This window comes from Labrus bergylta, chromosome 19, assembly GCF_963930695.1.
Source record: "Labrus bergylta chromosome 19, fLabBer1.1, whole genome shotgun sequence".
NCBI lineage: Eukaryota > Metazoa > Chordata > Actinopteri > Labriformes > Labridae > Labrus > Labrus bergylta.
In genome coordinates, this window is record NC_089213.1 from 18,173,630 (window position 1) to 18,192,025 (window position 18,396).

An 18,396-nucleotide genomic window follows, 5' to 3' on the forward strand; every position below is an offset into this window, starting at 1 on the left:
CTCGTTTTTAACAGATAACATGTCAAAGAAGCTGATGGAACAATACAGTAGGATGGGTTGGCTAAAGCTTTGATACAGCAGCAGGAGGAGATGGGGGGCAACATAAAGTCCTTTCAGTCTGCGGATGGCTGACAATCTTTGATAGCTCTTTTTTTGGATGTCACTGGTGTGCTGTTCGAAACCGAGTTGATTGTCTAATGTCACTCCAAGACAGAGGGTTATGTGTGAAGGAAAAAGAAACACAGAAAGGGCATAACAAGAAAGAGAATCAAAAAGTCTTGCTTGAGGTATCGTTGACTTTTAACTTGATTTCAAGTTGTTCAACTTAACACCATTCAGCCTTGCATGCTCATACTCTTAAACTCTAATAATGCATTTATGGTTGATTATTGGTGTAGTATGTGTAGCTCCTCTGCCATTAATAACCTTTGATCTATGTTCGGCCTCCTGCCATATCTCCATATACTGCGTCTCAATATCCAGAAACGGAAGTGGCAACTCATAAAAATCAGAGAACCATACAATAACAAAGTCTAAAATGTGAATTGGTTTCTCTAAGATTGTTTAATCCACCGAACACTACAGTTGTAGTTTACAGTGACATCTGAGGAGTTTCCATGTTCAAGACTTTTCTTTATCGTATGAGCTCAACCAGCTGAGCTACCAGTACACCACTCCCCTACTACTTTTACTACTTTTACCACATGTGATCTAACTAAGAGGCAGCCCATCAAAGGGAAAGTGTGGAGAGGAATTAAAGAAAGGGTCTTTTTAATCTAATCTCTTTGTCTTATTTTTCACAGGGTGGGACATCAATCGCCTCCACAGCATCTTAAATGAGGTTGACATAAAAAATGAGCCCTGCTTTAATAAAAGTTTGGGTGTACTGCATGTTCAATGGATGAGCTTCCCATTTGATAATGAATAGATCCTCTGCTGCTCAAGAAAGACCACACGGTGCTTACCTGGCAATCATAAACCCCTTATGTTATGTAACTTAATAATCAGCATCTTCTTCACTCTGGGGTGGATGCTGGAACATTGGACAATCTCAGAGACACACACAGAGAACACACTATAGGAGATCTGGACATCCTGTCCACCCCACCCTGTTCAACACAGGGAAATGATAGAAAACCAACATGGCTTGATCACAACATGCACAAACACACACACACACACACACACACACACACACACACACACACACACACACACACACAGACACAGGGCTTGGCGTAGATTAAGGTGTTCTATTCCTCCTTTCTGTTTCTCAGTGTGATCCATCTGTTCATGCTGCACAGTACTGACCCTTCCTTTGTCTGAAAAAAGCAAAACACGTGGTATAGATCTTCTGCTATACAGAGAGAGTTCTAAAGATGGGATATATGTGCCTGTATGTGTATTTATAATAGCAGATGAGGGTGTGTGTGTGTGTGTGTGTGTGTGTGTGTGTGTGTGTGTGTGTGTTTGGGGGTGGGGGGGTAAACGAGTGCGGAAACAATTTCGTTCTGCTCTGTTTGGCAGAGCATCAGTGAACATTTTTCTGTTGTTTTTTCTCCTCCACTCTGAGGCTCCATCTCCTCAACGTTAGCCACTATAGCTCATGTCTGTCTGTCCCCTGAATCCCATCACACTCTCACACACACACACACACACACTCTCACACACACACACACACACACACACGCACACACACACACACAATCTCCCTCTCTCATCCCCTCTTTTGTCCATACATTTCTCTTTCCTTCTCCCTCACTGTACGGTTTCCTCCTCATATACAACCCCACTCTCCTGTCACTGCGAGCAGGATTTGAGCTAGGGATTCATTTTAAGATCCATTGATTCAGTGGGAATCTGAGTGTCTAGAGGGTTGGGGGCCGGTGGGGGTGACATCAAGTAGCAGATGCTATTGTCTTGTTCCTATTACAATAAAAAGTAAGAGAGGATTAACTATATTGGGCAAACCTACACTCTTCTCTCTGATGGTGAAAGACACATGCACCCAAATAACCCACTGACATATAAATACCACCCAGAGAGAGGGGGGGGTGGACACTGTTCACACATTAGCTGTTGTGTAAAATGGAGCATATTGACTTCTAGTGACAACAGACGCTGTTTAAATCCCTCATTCTACAGCAGTAAGCTCAGGCTGTCCACTGATTAACATTTACTCTACTGTGTGCGTGCGCGTGTGTGTGTGTGTGTGTGTGTGCGTGCGTGCATGTGTGTGTGTGTATGCGTGCATGCTCTGGCACATTTAGACCCAAACGCACAGTGTGCGCGCGTCTTGCCGTGCTTTGCCGTGCACCTTTCTGGAGGGAACAGCTTAACGGACTACATGCATGAAGGCAGGGCAGCAGCGAACCCGGCTCATTAAAATCACGCAGGTCGCGCGCATTACTACACTGGCCCTCGCGGTGCTGCTCGTGCTGCCGGTCGACGGACCCCCCTAAAAGCGCAGAGGGACACGCGCGCGCTGAAAGGTGTGGAGGAGAGGCGACCCGCGTGGTACAATGGAACCGAACCCGAGCTGTTAAAAGGTCCAGACGCACTCAGAAGCTGTCAGGGAGGATAACGGCGACATGGAGAAAACCGGCAAGATCTGAACTTTTGGAGGATCCGCTGTGAGGATTATCGTACAGCCCCACAATCTGAGCGGTACCTTGAGGGACGATCAGGTTCTCAGTGAGCAGAAGCGTGTCAAAGGAAAAGCTCAAACTATGGCTCGTGCTGACAGTCCTTTGGGGACCTGGCATGTGCTGCTGACCATCTCGCTGGTCATCGCACCCCTTAAAGCTCACGGTAAGCCCACTGCTCCATACCAGAGTCCCACCCTGTACGTGCGTAAAAAAAAAATACTATAGGCTACCTGCATGCATTGATATATGGATGTTATATGAAAAATGACAAATACATTTGCAGCATTAGGATGCAGCAGTCTTTTCAAATGAATTGATGATACATTTGGATTCATCTTTTTTTATTGTCACCACTGAGAGTCCTTCTTACAAACCAATTGTAACCTGCATGCTGAGGAATGTTTCTGCTGATGTAGTTTTATTTTATGGACTAGTTAAAAAAAAGAAACACATTGAAAATGAAAATACCTATTGCATTTCGGAATATAATAGGCAATGTCATTGATCTCATCTTTAAATATGAGTTTGTAGATCAAAAATACTTCAAATCAATTAGGCTGTGCTGACAAATTCAATAGGCTATTTCTGATCATATCTGCCTCTCCTGCTGACAGCTATGGATACGGCCATCAATAAAACTTGAACTGTAGTCAGGAAAAAATACCTCCTCGTCTTAACCGACTTGTTCCATAAACTAAATGGTTTGGTACCTGCATAAGGAGGAAAGGTGGGCCTGTGATCCAAGAAAGAAACAAACGCATGACATTTAAGTAGCCTATTCTGCAGCTGCGTCTAGCCGCCGCGGTGAGTGGCCCAGACAGAGGCGGGATTAGGTGCACCGTGGCTGCTACAGGAAGCCTATTCACGGCACTGAAAGGATTGAATTCCTCCAGACATTTAGGGTGATGCCCAAATTAATCGGACCTGCTTAATCCTCCCCCCCCCCCCCCTCGCCTTCTGACACTGTCCGTGCGTTAAGATAAGCACTGGGGAAACTATGACACATATGTATCTGCATGCCCCATGCCACACCATGGCGGCGCGAGCAATGAGAATAGTTGCACGTGAAAAAAAAAATAATCATAATGTTGAAATGAGCGCTGCAGTCGCTGCCCAGCAACAGGGTAGCTCGTGCACCAGAGGGTCGTCGGGGTTCACGTGGGCACGCGCCGCCACTGTTTTTAACCGCTCCCGCCCCTTCTCGCCGCATCTCTCGCCCTCGATGTGTAACCAGGCGTTAACACAGTGACATATTGACCGGTAAAAAAAAAGCTATGAGCCTCTCTTACCCTGCAAAAACCCGGGGTGCGCGAGCATGTCTTTCGACTCATTAAGAGAGACGTAAAGGATAATCTCTATTTCACTGCACATGTGCAGTGAAAAGATGTATTTTGCTTTTACATAAATTCAATCTAATTAAAAGCTTAAAAATGCACAAAGCTGAGGCTTATGTTAATATTCTGTTACGGTTCAGATGTATCTCAGTAAACTATGATTACGTCATTTTTGGGACAAACCACGTTATTGGTGCAAGTGATGTAAAGTTTTGCTTCAATAGCAGGTTTGTGACGTTAAATAATTAGGCTATATAAATCAAGAGCAAATGTTTACCATTATTGAATAATGTACCCGTTATTATTTCTTTGATGTGGCTAATTCATTAATCGTTTGTACTCTTTTATGTTCAAAAATCATAATGTCCTCAAGCCCTCTCTTTGGCTGCTTGTTAAATCAGGTAATACTTGTTAATACATAGCCTGAAATACTTTTCTTAATTGTGTGAGTCCTGGATAAAACCCCAAAAATGTTTACCCTTGCATATAGAACAAATAAAAAGTAGCTTCCTTGGCATAGCATATGGAAAAAAAAAAGCCAGACTCAGAGGAGCTCTGCCATGTAAGTGTGTGTTTGTTCACTGTCAGAGTGAATGCATACTGTGAGGTCCATCTGCCCTGTAGCCCCAGAAATCTCATTTACTGTCACAAAAGATCAGATCATCAGCATCTCACTGACTCCCCTCTATTCACACACATGCACCAAGGTGGAAGGATACAGCTTCAATAGAAAAAAGAAAAACTAAAATGGTTGGGTGTGGCAGCCTGTGGCAGGAGATCTAAATTCTCACCAAAAAATGTATTTCTTGGGAAGAGCCTTCAAACAGGTTTACATTTTTAGAATTTGTGTAATTACAAGGCTGCTGGGATTCTTTGACCCAGCCAAGCATAGTGACCTCAGGTAAAATGCATTACCATGGTGATTACTCAGCAAGCAGTTCAAGCCAAAAATCACACACTTTTTTTAAAGAGAAATCGAATCGCTGGGCAGGGGCAAGGGCCTGTTCGTTCAATTTGCTCGTCTTGCTCTTGTAATCTCTTCATGTTCCCCTTTTTCCCTCATAATCGCCGTGAGACTGCCAGCTTCTAACAGGATGCTGTATCTAAATCTCAACAGGGAACAAATTGGCAAATTGAACCTTTTAAATGAAATTTGAATCACTTTAAGTCAGTGTAAACGTGCACGTGCATGTCTATTTTTTTTTTTTACAGATTATGATGTGTTCATGTTCATTCCTTACCAGATTCTTTCTCAGAGCTGGAGTTGGCATATCAACACTTACTGACTGGCAGCTGATTGATTGAAAAACAAGGGAGCGAGAGAGCGAAACACTAGATTCTCTGTTTCCACTGCAACTCCCTCGCCCCACTCCTCCTTTCAACATGGCACCTCTTTACATCTCACCATGGCAACTAGAGAGTGTGTGTGTGTCTGTCTGTGTGTGTGTGTGTGTGTGTGTGTGTGTGTGTGTGTGTTTGAGGAGGATCTCATGGTTCCTCTGCCACCACTAGTCTTCGTGACTCAAGGCACGTTCAGATGGTTTTAGTATTAGCTCTGAATGGAAGTGCCAGACACTGAACACAGTGATCTCATTGGACACAGTGATTTGAGGGAAGCAGTGGAGGAGAAGCCATCCAGCCAAGTATTTTGTCAGTGGAAAAGTGTGTATAAATGGGTCCTTGGAATTCAGTAAACTGTGGGAACATTAACTCAAGTGCAGGAAAACATTTCCCAAAACTGATCAACATCACTTTCTTTCTTTCTTTCTTTCTTTCTTTCTTATCACTAATGATATATTTGAAACTGTGGGAAATGCACACATATGCTATTATTGCTGTTACAACTTACATCCAAAAAGTCTTCCTACTCCTATGTTCCAATTGATAAATGTATGCATGCAGCTTAAGCATTGCTTAGCTTTGCAAAACGATTGGGAATAGTCTTTGTCCAATCCTCTAACTAAATGCAAAATGTTACTTTCTTTTAAAGATAGATCACAAATTATTATGGCCCTTACTGAAAAAATGCTACTAGCTACCATTTAGCATAGCCAAGCAGAAACATTTGAAACACTTGGGTGCTCTGCCAGAAGTTACCAAAACCCTCGTTCTGAAATTGATACCACTTTTAATATGTGCGCTAACTATAATGCCTGCAGCCAGTTAGCTCCACTTTGCAACTTAATAAAAACAGCTTTATTCGATCTGTTCAGAGGTTAATGAAAGAATTCATGGTGGCCATTTTTCATGTGTACAGTTTTTTCTACTAAGCTAAAAAACAAATGCTAGCTTTATCTTGATAATTAGCAGGGGTATCAATCTTCATGTGTCATCAAGATAATTAATACATATTTTCCAAATGTATAAAATCTGTTCGCATCAAACTACTGATGGAAGCTCAAGCTGCAACCTCTGGTGTTGACATGACAAATGAAGCTATTGTGAAAGTGCAAAAATATGCAGCTCCTCGAGTGTTCACTTGAGACTGCAAAAGTCCGGTTCAGCGCCATTCTAAAATGTATTTTTTTTTTACGGGAGAAACAAGCATGTTTAGAGCCTGGTTGGAAAGATGAATTTTGTCTGAATAGTACACTGTACGTGGGTTGATGTTTTTCTACATCTCCATCTGGTTTGATGATATCTGGGCTAAAAGGTATTCATAATAGTAGGTGTTGCTGATCTGACTGATGGGCAGGCACATTGTAGCTGTTTGTCAGAGGGCTTAAGGCCTGCCTCAGCTCCAGCTTTCTGCCTTTTACTAGGTTGACCGGATGTAAGTTTGAGACGGCCTTTCCAACAATGTGTTTCCGCCATTGATGGGCTTTAAAAGTCTGCTTCAGAAATCAATGGGTAACGTCGCTTAGACTATGTCCATGTATTATACAGTCTCTGGAAAAATCAGCCCTACAGGTCTACTTTTTATGGATACTTTGGCATCTCCACTTGTTTCTAAAAGAGTTTGTGGGTTCTGAACAAAGTTTGGCTGCAGAAAAGTGAGTTTGTAACGACTAGCTCATCAATTAGAAGTAAGGGTTCTTGTGAGTCTGTTCTTCTCTTCTCTCCTCTCTCTCTCTGCCACTGTGACTTTGTGCAGATTGCAAAGTACAGGAGAGGTGTCTGACAAGTCAGCCTCCAACATATAGCTCTAAATCCTAATCTAATCCTCACCCGGTCTCGGTCAGTAGAGCACATTAGTCATTCACTCAACATGCCTAATCCTGTATCACCATGGTCTGATAACACAGCAGTCCTCAACTTGTTCCGAGTTCATGATAATGAATCACTTAGCTTTTAACCAGGAACCACAGCAGAGGGTTTCTTTGTTGAGCCACCGTTTTCCACAAGGCAGCTCTTTTATGAAAACCCAATTTTTTTCTTATTGCATTTTCTTTTTATCGTATTGTGTTTGTTGAATCTAGCTGAATCTATGGTGAAGGATATGTTGACATAAGAGCAATCTTGGAGAAAACGAGCCTGTACAGCTTGAAGGCATCTCTGCAGAATACTATAGGGATCTGTTTAAATTATTCACATCTCATCCTTGGGCCACAGTGTTTATCAAACTAAACAGAGCTCGTACATTGGGATAAGCTCCAATCCACAAAAGAAACATGATAATGTGTGCACACTTGCCTTTGTTAATCTTTTTTTAAATCTACATTTGGACAAGATAACTGACAAAATCTTCTTTGTGCTACTTTCATTGATAGATGTTAATATTTAGTACAAACGGTAATATTGCTTTTACACGGCAGTTTACTACATCTGATTTATTTTGTTCATTCATTTAGCAAAACCAGACAACTAGTTTTACAGCTTGACTGGAACTGGACTGTTGAAACAGAAAATGAACACCTACATTTCTTGCACTTTTGCTTTCTTCAATCATCAATGTTTGATGATGATTTTGTATGTTTAAATCTGTATGTTTGGATTTATCATGTTACAGGTGAAAAAATAGTCTTTTGACAGTTGCTTTAGTGGCGTATGTCATGACTAAGACAAAGACAGTTTGCTTTAATTGTTATTTTATGGTATTTAGAACACCTGAGAGGGACTAATGCGTACATATAGTAAAATGTCCCAGTGCTGCTGTACTACACATAAGCTCTCATGGACCTCTTGTCCAATCAATTCACTTGGTTGGAACTAAAATTTGTATCAAAGTTGTTTTAAGTCCCTCCAATTTGATCGAAGTATGATACATGATTGTTCGATTGGATCTTTAATGCTTGTTTGTGTATGACTGACAGGGAGGCATTCGCTTGGCAGGCACCATCATCACCACAACCAATCATCTGTCAACAAGGGGGCCTTGAATACTGGGATGGTGCTCAGCGATGACTCAGCAGAAAGAGATCACCTGATAGGAGCAGGGCTCAGGCTCGGGGGCACACTCCCGCTTAGCTCCACTAAACGTCATCATTCTCAAAAACACACCTACCTGGACTTCATAGAAGAGGACACAACTGGGGGAGAAGAGCTCACTGCTGGAGGGGCGGGTCCAGACCAACCAGGAAACCCCATGTCTGATGACGTCATCACCGTGGCGTTTCATAGCCCTACCCCGGATGTTGCTCCGCCTGATGGTGCTCTGGATTGGGACAAAGTCCCAAAACCTCAGAAGCAAAAAAGTGGAGGTCCAACTGCATGGACGCTCTCTGACTTTTATGACTACCTTTCCCCCGATGACGACCTCTCTGCGTTAGATCCAACCCCAGACCCTGAGCCAACCCCTTCACCCCCGCCTGACATGGAGGACGAGAACCCGCTACTGTCTGGTGCTCCTGTTGTTTCTGAAAATGTGAGACCTAACGGGGTTCCTAAGGTAGAAAGCAAACCCTCCTTACTGGCTACTCCCAGGCCACGGCCGAACAGTGGTGATAGTGCAGGCTTTGGTGGCGCCATAGGGGCTGACGGCTGCAGACTCGGCTTTGTGCGCTCGGGGCCTGGGGTGTGCGTGCCTCAGTGTGACATTGAACCCAATTTCTGCTTTAATGGAGGAGTGTGCACTGTGGTGGCAGGAATGGGTGCCTTCTGCAGGTGAGAAAACAAGAACACTTTTTGATTAACATGACATGACGTTTCCTATCCTTGTGGACATTGTAAGAAGCAATGTTTTTTAAAATCATTTTATTAAAGAAATAGGATTATCAGTTTTTAGTAGCGTGAGGATACGTACAGTATATGCATGAAAAGGGCAGCAGGGGTGGTTTTGTGGAGTTTTAAGGCCCTAAAACATTCCCCTTTTTAATTATCTTCCTGGGAGGATTTCCAATATGGTCCCTCCCTAACACAAAGGAAAAGATTTAGGACACTTCAGAGAAGCATACACACACTGAAAACATGTACACGCACAGAGACAGAGGGTTGGCTTAATGTGTCATAAGGGCTGGTCAAGATCACAGCGGGGTCGCCAAAGGATTAGCTCAGTTTTGGAAGCAGGGCGTTGAAAGAGTGTGTAGTGACCGCCGATGTAGACACTCATAGAAAGTACCGGCAAGATGACAATGCTTTAAGGTCAGGGAGGGATTCGCATGTAAATAAACACACACTCCCTGTGCACATACACACACATTCATAGATTCACACGCCTTGATTGCACCATCTGTCCTATCCTGCAGCCTCGCTGTAAGCTTGGCAGTAAACTGTGTTCATGTCTTCATACCAACTGAGTAACAGGGTACACACACGCATACAAACATACATGCACGCTGAGTCATGCTGGCTCCCTTAAAACACACGCATACATTTTCACAGAAAAAGACAAGAATTTGTAAAAGACACACACACACACACACACACACACACACACACACACACACACACGCACATATCCTGATCCTTTGATCTCATTACGAGCTGGGCTGCAGGCCGAATCCCTGCTTTGCTGCAGACCTCAGGACACATGTCATCTGCTCTAAGTAACATTTTACACCCTTTACTCTGGCTTACATGCTGTTGCTATAAATAAAGTAAATGCACTTGTGCAGAGTATTCACACTGACGTTAAACCTTTTGGCTTCTTTATATGGCTGGTGTGTTTTTCTGTTAACAAAATCAACAGCGTCAAAGTGCTGATCAAAAAGGCCAATGTTGTAACTTTTCCAGGTGCAACGTGCAGGACTACATCTGGAACAAAGGCACACGCTGCGACTGGATGGTGACAGAGTTTCAGGTGTTGTGTGTGGTGGTGGGCGTATCCTCCAGTGTGCTCATCCTCCTCTTCATGATCATCGTGTTCTTTGCCAAGAGGCTGCACCGCCTCAAGAATGAGAACAAGCGCCTTCGCAAACGCAGGTGTGTGTGTGTGTGTGTGTGTGTGTGTGTGTGTGTGTGTGTGTGTGTGTGTGTGTGTGTGTGTGTGTGTGTGAAGTTGTTCAAGAATAGATGGTGAAAGTGAGAAAATAATCGTTGTGAATTACACTACTGTGTGGGTGATGAAGAGAGGGTGCTTAATTTAAGTCAGTCTAATTCCTGGAAGACTCTGCAACCTCATAACTGATAAATCATATTCAATGCAAGTGATTTATAGAGCAGAGAAACGGCAAAAGACAGGGAGAGAGGGGAGCCTAATGGGGATGTGGAATAAGTAGTGAACAGCGGGAAAAATCTTTTTAATCAAATCCAATTTGATTTCTACTCGCCAGCTGAAAACTGGTCCTTAGAGATGATCTAATTCCCTTTAGTTTCCACTAAATTATTAAAGTTTTTAGACTGTGATGAATATTTTCTGTGTGATGTGTCTACCAGACCAAATTTTCACACTGTAAATGGGTAAAGTAGGAAAATTTGGGCCTGGTGTTACATTATAAATTCAATATGATAGGAAATGATACGATATGGTGAGATGCTGTATAATACAGTTTGATACAATGAGATATGATGCAATATGATACAATACCGTATTATATCATATGATGTCTTAACACATGACATGATGTGATGTAATACAAATACGATGCCATATGATAAGATAACAAATTATGTGTATGATACGATGTGGTACAATACAGTTTATTTACCCTATAAGGACATTTATCTTGGGCTGAAAGACTGAACACAACTGGATGTTTCCACAGCACTACCAATCAAGAATACAATTAAAAAGATTAAAAATCAAAATATGAACAAGCACATGCCTACCTACATACATATTTAGGTGTCATTTTATTTGTGCATAACTCACAAAGTCAATACGATAGCAGAGACTGCTTGAACCAAACACATTTATGACACATCTTTTCCTCTTTGCCCTCTTGCAGTAAATTCCGCCCACAGAGTAGCGAGCCACAGACGGACGGCCTCTCCGTTTCCACAACAGCCGACGGCTCGCAGCCAAACGTAAGGAAACTGTGCGATACCCCTCCACCTGCTCCTCAAGCTCACACACACAACCTGGCATACTATGACAACATTATATGTCAGGTACGCCCCAGCTCTCCTCCTGTTTTATTCTCCTTTTCTCCTCCAGTTTCGTCTCTTTCGTCTTACTCATCCTGTCACCTCACTTGTATGTAAAACTTGTCTCTTTTAACCTAAACCTTTTTTTTTTACTGTGCGTTCATGATAACCTCTCTTGTGTTTTCTTACTCAGTCAGCATAGGAAGTGATTTTATTTTTTTTAATCAAATTTTTTATGCACAGATCTAACACCTTACAATCAGCTAATAGTGGTATGCACACATCTAACTCACCATGGTTACTTTATCAAAACTCCTCACAAGCTTTCCCCCTTAAGTTGTGAATGTACAGTATGTGTGTGTTTAATGCTTTTCAAACACATGGATCTCTTCAGAAGCCATCGACAACCGGCTATACCTGGGAGTATAAACCAAAAAACCCTTATAACAACTTCCAGGTATGTAAAGTGGAAATGCTCACATCATCTGCAGCAGTTTCCCTTCCTGGCTTCGCTTTAAATCTATCCACTGTGCATCCTCTAGCCGCCAGATTTTTGGCTCCCCTCTGTGCTGCAAACCTCACTAACAAATCCTCTTCCTTTATCTGATCATGGATCAGCGGTTTTTTCGACTTTTTTCTGTGGGTGAAATAATCAATCACTTCCTGCAGGGCTTCCTGTTGCCAGTTGTTCCACATTAGCTATCTCTCACCTGTGCCTCTGCAGCTTCCTGAATAACTAAATAAGGAACCTGGCCTCCCTTTTGTTTTGTTTTTTACTGCTTGGCCTGTTCTTGTGCCAGTGAAATTCAGACAGCCATTTTAGGGTCCTTGTGAAGCGGGTCTTCCATTTTCTACCCTCCTGCAGGTAGTGCATGTAGTGCTTCTACAAAGGGATTCTCATTCAGTAGGAGCATGTGTGTGTCTGCCTGTGTGTCCTTGAATATAAATGTGTATGCATTATTCTTTATCTATGTCTGGTTGGTGTTTGGGGGGGGGGGGGGATGTGTTGGAGGCTGATTCATGTGTTTCCCTGTTTTGTATTCATCAATCGTACTCACATACCGGGTTATTAAGCCAACATATAGTGTTACTGATGCCTGGTTTAAATTCTAATCTCAATAAACACTGGGATATCATGCTAATACTTTCAGATGTTAACAGAGATTAACAACATAGAGTCAATAAGATCAAGAGAACAAAGCCCTTTTTGCTCCTGGGACCTTTTTTTAAAATTTTGTTACCCCATATTTGAAATCGTGCTAAGCAAGTGTTGTCAATGAGTAGCTAGAGTGACAGATCAATAGTGCCCTACTTCCTGCCTGCTGTGCCTATGACCTTCACGTGTCTGTGACAGCGAGTCGATGGATGGACTGAACACATGCACATATTCACAGACACAGTCGTTTAATAGACAAACAGCTGTCTCAGTGATGGGTGTGTCGTGTTCATACATTTAACACACACACACACACACTTTGTAAACAGCAACGCAATCTTAATGGATTTAAAAAAACATTCATTTTCATCCCATTTCCAGGGTTAAATCAAGTGGACACATTATGACTTATCTTTCTGCTCCCAGAGCGCTGCTGGCATTTTGCTGCAGTAGTTTTGGATGCGTGACACTGACTTCTGGATACTCTAAATGTCAGGTCGAGAGGCTAAAAAGCCCCCGCAGACACATGGTCAGCAATGCAGTTCTAAAATGTCAGAGGTCCGATTTGTATTTTCTTAAATGCCGATGCATGAGTAGTTGGTAAGATAAATGTCCAAGCACACAGGTCCAGTATGAGCCATGCACTGACCCCTATTGGTGTAAATTGAAAGATATCAATTTTAGCTTTCAAGAAAATGCTGCTGACTTTAATGTAAATTATGTTTATGATTTTAATTTCAACAGAATTTTTAAGGACAGGAAGTTATTAGTCTTCAAAGTACCCTGAACACATTCTTTGTTGTTTCTAGACCAAATCTTGAGAAAAGCATTAAAAGTCTGCACAGATATGCAGAAACACCCAATCATACTAACATGGTTAACTGATGTAGATTAGGGTTGCAGAACATCTACGTAAAACTGTGACCTTTCTCTCCTGTGTGCATGTATAGAAATGTGTTCACTGTACGTGCAAGGCAAGTGTAACAGGTCACAAAACTTTCCCCCGCAGGATGATCCTCAGAAGCAGGTGGACCCCTCGAAGTCCCCACAGGCCAAGGAAGAGGGCTCCATGAACATCCTCAACTCTCATTCCCCCAAACACGAGAACAACCGGCCCACCTCTGTCGCCCACACTCCCAACAACACTGAGGAGAACGCTGAGGTAAACATGGTCCAGAACAACCTGGTATAATATGACCACCTGGAAAAGTGTGCAGTGGTGGAGACCAAAATAAATATAGAATGCACACACTAATAAGAACAAATCAAGATAGGCTAACATTGTTTACACCGTGTACATTGTGGATTTGAAACAGTCCGATCAGGCCCTGAAGTCAAAATTTAAGCACAATATGAATTCAAAGACACAACTTGAAGAGCACAATAGTCCTGTTTACAAGGCCGCCATGCAAACGCTGATCATATAGTGGCGCCGCTGCCTCCTTTCCTTCCTCCACCTGCCTCTAACGCTGGACTAAAACCTCTGGCTTGGACCAACTAATGACTGACTCTCCTCTCTACTGATGCCCTGCCTTGGTCTTGCAAATGAACTCTTGCTCCTTCATTGTCTTCTTTCTTCCTCCCCCCCACCCCCCCCCCCCCCCCCCAAAGAAAAAACCCCTCTCCCTCTTCACCTCTGCCTGCCCCGCCTTAATGTCTCTCCTGCTCGCATGCATTGGTGTTATCAACAAAAAAAGTGTCTGAAAATTTGCTAAAGAAGTAAGTGAAAATCAAGTAAATCTGTATTTGCGAATTATTCATGTTTGCTAATAAGTGGATATGTCTAGATTACATGAGGTCAAAGTATTTGCTTGGAGTTGATATTTGAATATATATAAATATATAACACATGCTGTGTCTTGGTTTTCAATGTGATTTATAATACTTTAATGTACTTGAGGTTCTTTTGTACTTTTTTTGGTATACATGGAGGATTATAGTTCACAGTTGTTGGAATAAATCTTTTTAATTTTATCCAGCTTGTCCCTGTGTGTTGCTATGAGCTCTACTTTCTCTCCAGCCTCTCTCTATCTCTCTCTCTCTCTCTCGTCCCCTCTCTCGTTCACTTGCTCTCTTTCTCGCTTGCTCTCTGTCTCTGCATGTATGCTCATGATGAAGCCAACTACTGCCCAACCGCTCCCATGCTAATAATAACAGAATGCACTGCTGACCCTGCTTTTGTGCTACAGTAGGCTGCTCACAGATTAAACCACACAAACAACAGTGTGTGGACCAATCCAGTACCATGGACAGCTCTCCAAAATGAACTGAACTCCCACTAGAGTAACAGTGTTTTAATTAAAACTAAAACTAATCTACCCTTGAGTTTCAATCGAGAGGAAACAGAAATATTGAAATCTATTTATAGCTTTAATTATTATAATCCTGTCTTTATTTTTCTACTAGAGAATATTATTTATTTTTTGCACCTACGTGTTTCTTTGTTGTTGTTTTTTTTACTATAACCCTCAACGCATTACATGTGTGAAATGTTATCTCTTGAATATTTATCATTATGTCCTTTTTCATTTGTCTATGTCTGATGCTGATTATTTGTGTCTGTGTATACATCAGTTGAGAGTAAGGGCTGAAGGACATAACTTTGAAGATGGCCTGATCACTTTTTGAAAATTGAGATTCTCCAGGCATCCTTAGCTCTCTTAAGAAAAGAATAACAAAGATAGTATAGGTTAAACAGCTTCATGTGTCATTCCTATTACATACAATGTTTGCACATATCTTTCTTTAGTGTACTTAAGTACAAATGTGAATCATTGTGGGCGGGGGTTCAGCTATTAATAAAATATCAAAGGTAACTTATATAAAAAAATAAATCAAAATCAAAGTCATCAGTTGCACTAACAAGAAAGGACAACTCAAACAGAGCTCACCTTCAGGCTTGTTCCAAGAGAATGAGGGGAAGCAATTAAGTGGTTGCAACCTCACCACTAAATGCCCCTAAATCCTGCACACTGGTCCTTTAAGATATTATGTTTGAAATATGGCCCAATGTTTCATACTTCATCTATGTTTTGTTTACTTTTATTTCACTATTCTTTCCTCTGTGACTGTCCCTACATTGTTGCCTCCTTATCCACTTACCATATTCCCATATCAGGATGGAGTCACTATTGGCCTGGAAGTGCTCCTCCCTAAAGATGCCAAGCTCCATCCGGACATGAGGCCGGCCCTTCAGTATGATGTCTTCCTCTACAAGGTCCCCAACAATGGAGGCTCCGCCTCCTCTCTAAGTCAAACTCCTTCGGCTCACACCGTCGACTCCTACTCCTCTCACCCCATGCCCAGATCACCTAAGTCACCCAAATCACCCAAGACACCAAAGTCACCAAGGGTGCCAAAGTCACCCAGACACATCAAGGAACAACCACACAGTCCCCGGGAACCCATGTCAGGGAGGCATTCCTCGCCCTGTCGTCACCCCTCACCAAGTTGCCACCCATTACCCAGTAGTCACATTGAGCCTGTCTTCTTATCCTCCTCCACCTGCCACCACCAATCCCCCATGCCCACCTCTATCTCCTGCTCGCCTCTTTTACAGCGGCCCAGAGGTCGGTCACAGGGTCCTGATTCAGAGCATGAGGAGACAGGGAAAAAAATTGCACACATTCGTCCTTCCCCTTCCTCTCCTCACCTCACCCAGCCTCCACCATCACCATCCAAGGGGAAGTACAGCCCAGCCAGCACCCGGTCCCTGCCGCTCTCCTGACCAGGCCTTCAGCCAACCACACATCCACACAAACATCAGTCATACTCTAATCAATCAAGCGATCATTGCTCTAACTCTTGTATTAGTGGTTTATAGGTCATATATCCATCCTCCCTACATTTATGCCTTCAAGATGAGCATGTCAACTTGTCTTGGTCCACGGAGCCCAGAAAAGTACAACTGGGAAAACTTTAAACAACAACATCTCCAACTCAGACAGGGATGCGCCAAAATAGCCGCATAAAGCGCTGTATAGTCATACATATTTACACATGTAAATAACAACTTCTCAATGCTCAGGTTTCTGTTCAAAAAAGCACAAATTGAACCACTAGCCAACATAAGAACACGCTCTTCTAGCATGGTGCCAATGTTAGTGACTGCTGAAGATATAGTTCATTTTTATAGAGGTTTACCACATTAGCCTTAGTGTTATCATTGGTTTGTGTAAATGTTTTGCTATAAAGTGTTTAAGATTTTGTAATGTCTTCACAGGCTTTTTTTTGTATGTTTTATCATGTTTCTAATCCTCAATAAATATATATTAAATTCAAGTGTGGGTGTTGTGCTCTAAAGATGGACAGACAATATAGGCACAAACTAAGACCTATATAGACCCAGTTAGCATAAGAGAAGAACAGATTTTCCTGTCTTGTTACCAAATTACATGTTGAATAAATATAATGGACTCTGCTGCCTCCTTGTGGACACAGCAAACACTACAGTGAAGACCAAAACCAATCTCAAAGCGTCTGGTGCATGCACTTCAAAAGACAGTAAATAAAACAAACAAACTGCTAAAGGCTAATTATGTGACCTTTGTTTCTATTATAGTCTGATTTAAAAAAAAAAAATCTACAGTAGGCTACCAACCACAGCACATGTACATCTACATATTTCTTAATTTACTGTAGCTTCCTTGGAATTGAAAAAATATCCCACAGCCTTTCAGTTCACAATATTCATTAGGTCAACAAATTGTCCGTTTCTCAGCAATATGTAACTAAAGCTTGCTAACATTAGCTACCTTAAGTTAAGCTAAAAGCTTTAGGCTATAGTTTAGCAGCTTAAAAGACGAAAATGGGAGAAGGTTGTTTGTGAAATATCTTTGTTTCCCTCTCAGCCTATGAAGAGGTGTGTTGGTGTCCTTGTTTAAATGACGGATGAGTGGCAGATTGAGCCATTACTACACTTACTCTACAGCACAGGAACTAAACTACTAGCTACACAAATTTGACACTACACCATCATCAAACTGAACAAAATGAAATCAGATAAGTTAAGATGTTTGAGACTTTTACAGGATAGTGTGTTTAGTGTGACTCTACAACGAGCCACATGGCAGGAAAGTGTTTTTTTAATGTTTAGTAAGGAAGTTTTTCTCTTTTAGTAAAACCCAATTGAGTAACACATATTTTCTTAATGAAAATAAAATTCAATTCAGAACAAACTCTCTGTTTGGATAAGTAAAAGGGACACACTTTTAACCCAAGTTAAAACACAATGGACAGTGGAGAGTGGGGTAAGATGAGTCAGTGGGTAAGTTAACCCACTCACTATTTCTAGGCGACTTTGCCTATTTCTAGAGTCTGTCGGGGCCCTAAGCAAATATTGTTTAGGGGCCCCTCCAGCGTTCATCACCATTATGTCTGCCAGTCCCCCGATGCTTTCTCGTCTTTGTATTTTTTACTTTTTCTTTTTTCCCTCCCACAGATAATTTGTCTTTATTTTCCTTCAATTTCATTGACAATCTTTATACATGTGATGTTTAGCAGGGCATGGAGAGGCTATGCTTTTTCTGACCGTCATTGCAAAATTTGCACTTTTTGAGCCACTGCTGTGGTTTAAAGTTGCTAAGCCCTTGGGGTCCCCCTACTTGCCTGGAGCCTCAAGCAGTGCCTTGCCTGTTGACAAGCAGCGATTCTGCATGTGACACATAGGTAACTTCTTCTTCCTCCAAAAAACACTTTTTTTTTTTTTGTCAAAGTACATTTTCTGTATTCCAGGTAAAATGGCTTTTAAGTCAAAGTAAATCTATCTAGGTATAAAGGTGTGTATGACACATGTTGGTCAATTTCCAACATATGAAATTATGTGAACAATTTAGCTAAAGATTAGCCTGAATTG

The 18,396-nt window shown here is 42.0% G+C and overlaps 1 protein-coding gene across 2 annotated transcripts; it reads left to right on the top strand.

The window, feature by feature from the left end:
* Nucleotides 1-2,235: 2,235 nt before the first annotated feature.
* On the top strand, nucleotides 2,236-16,823 carry LOC109982419 (chondroitin sulfate proteoglycan 5). 2 transcript variants are annotated; one of them, XM_020631609.3, is made up of 6 exons: nucleotides 2,236-2,811; nucleotides 8,236-9,025; nucleotides 10,094-10,282; nucleotides 11,248-11,410; nucleotides 13,552-13,704; nucleotides 15,661-16,823. In XM_020631609.3, exons 1-6 carry the CDS (start codon nucleotides 2,730-2,732, stop codon nucleotides 16,267-16,269), a joined length of 1,986 nt encoding a protein of 661 aa, XP_020487265.1. In that variant the 5' UTR covers nucleotides 2,236-2,729; the 3' UTR covers nucleotides 16,270-16,823. The 2 variants fall into 2 exon arrangements, with proteins under 2 accessions (XP_020487265.1, XP_020487266.1); XM_020631610.3 differs by having other exon boundaries at nucleotides 2,239-2,811; nucleotides 11,248-11,326.
* The last annotated feature ends 1,573 nt before the right edge of the window (nucleotides 16,824-18,396 follow it).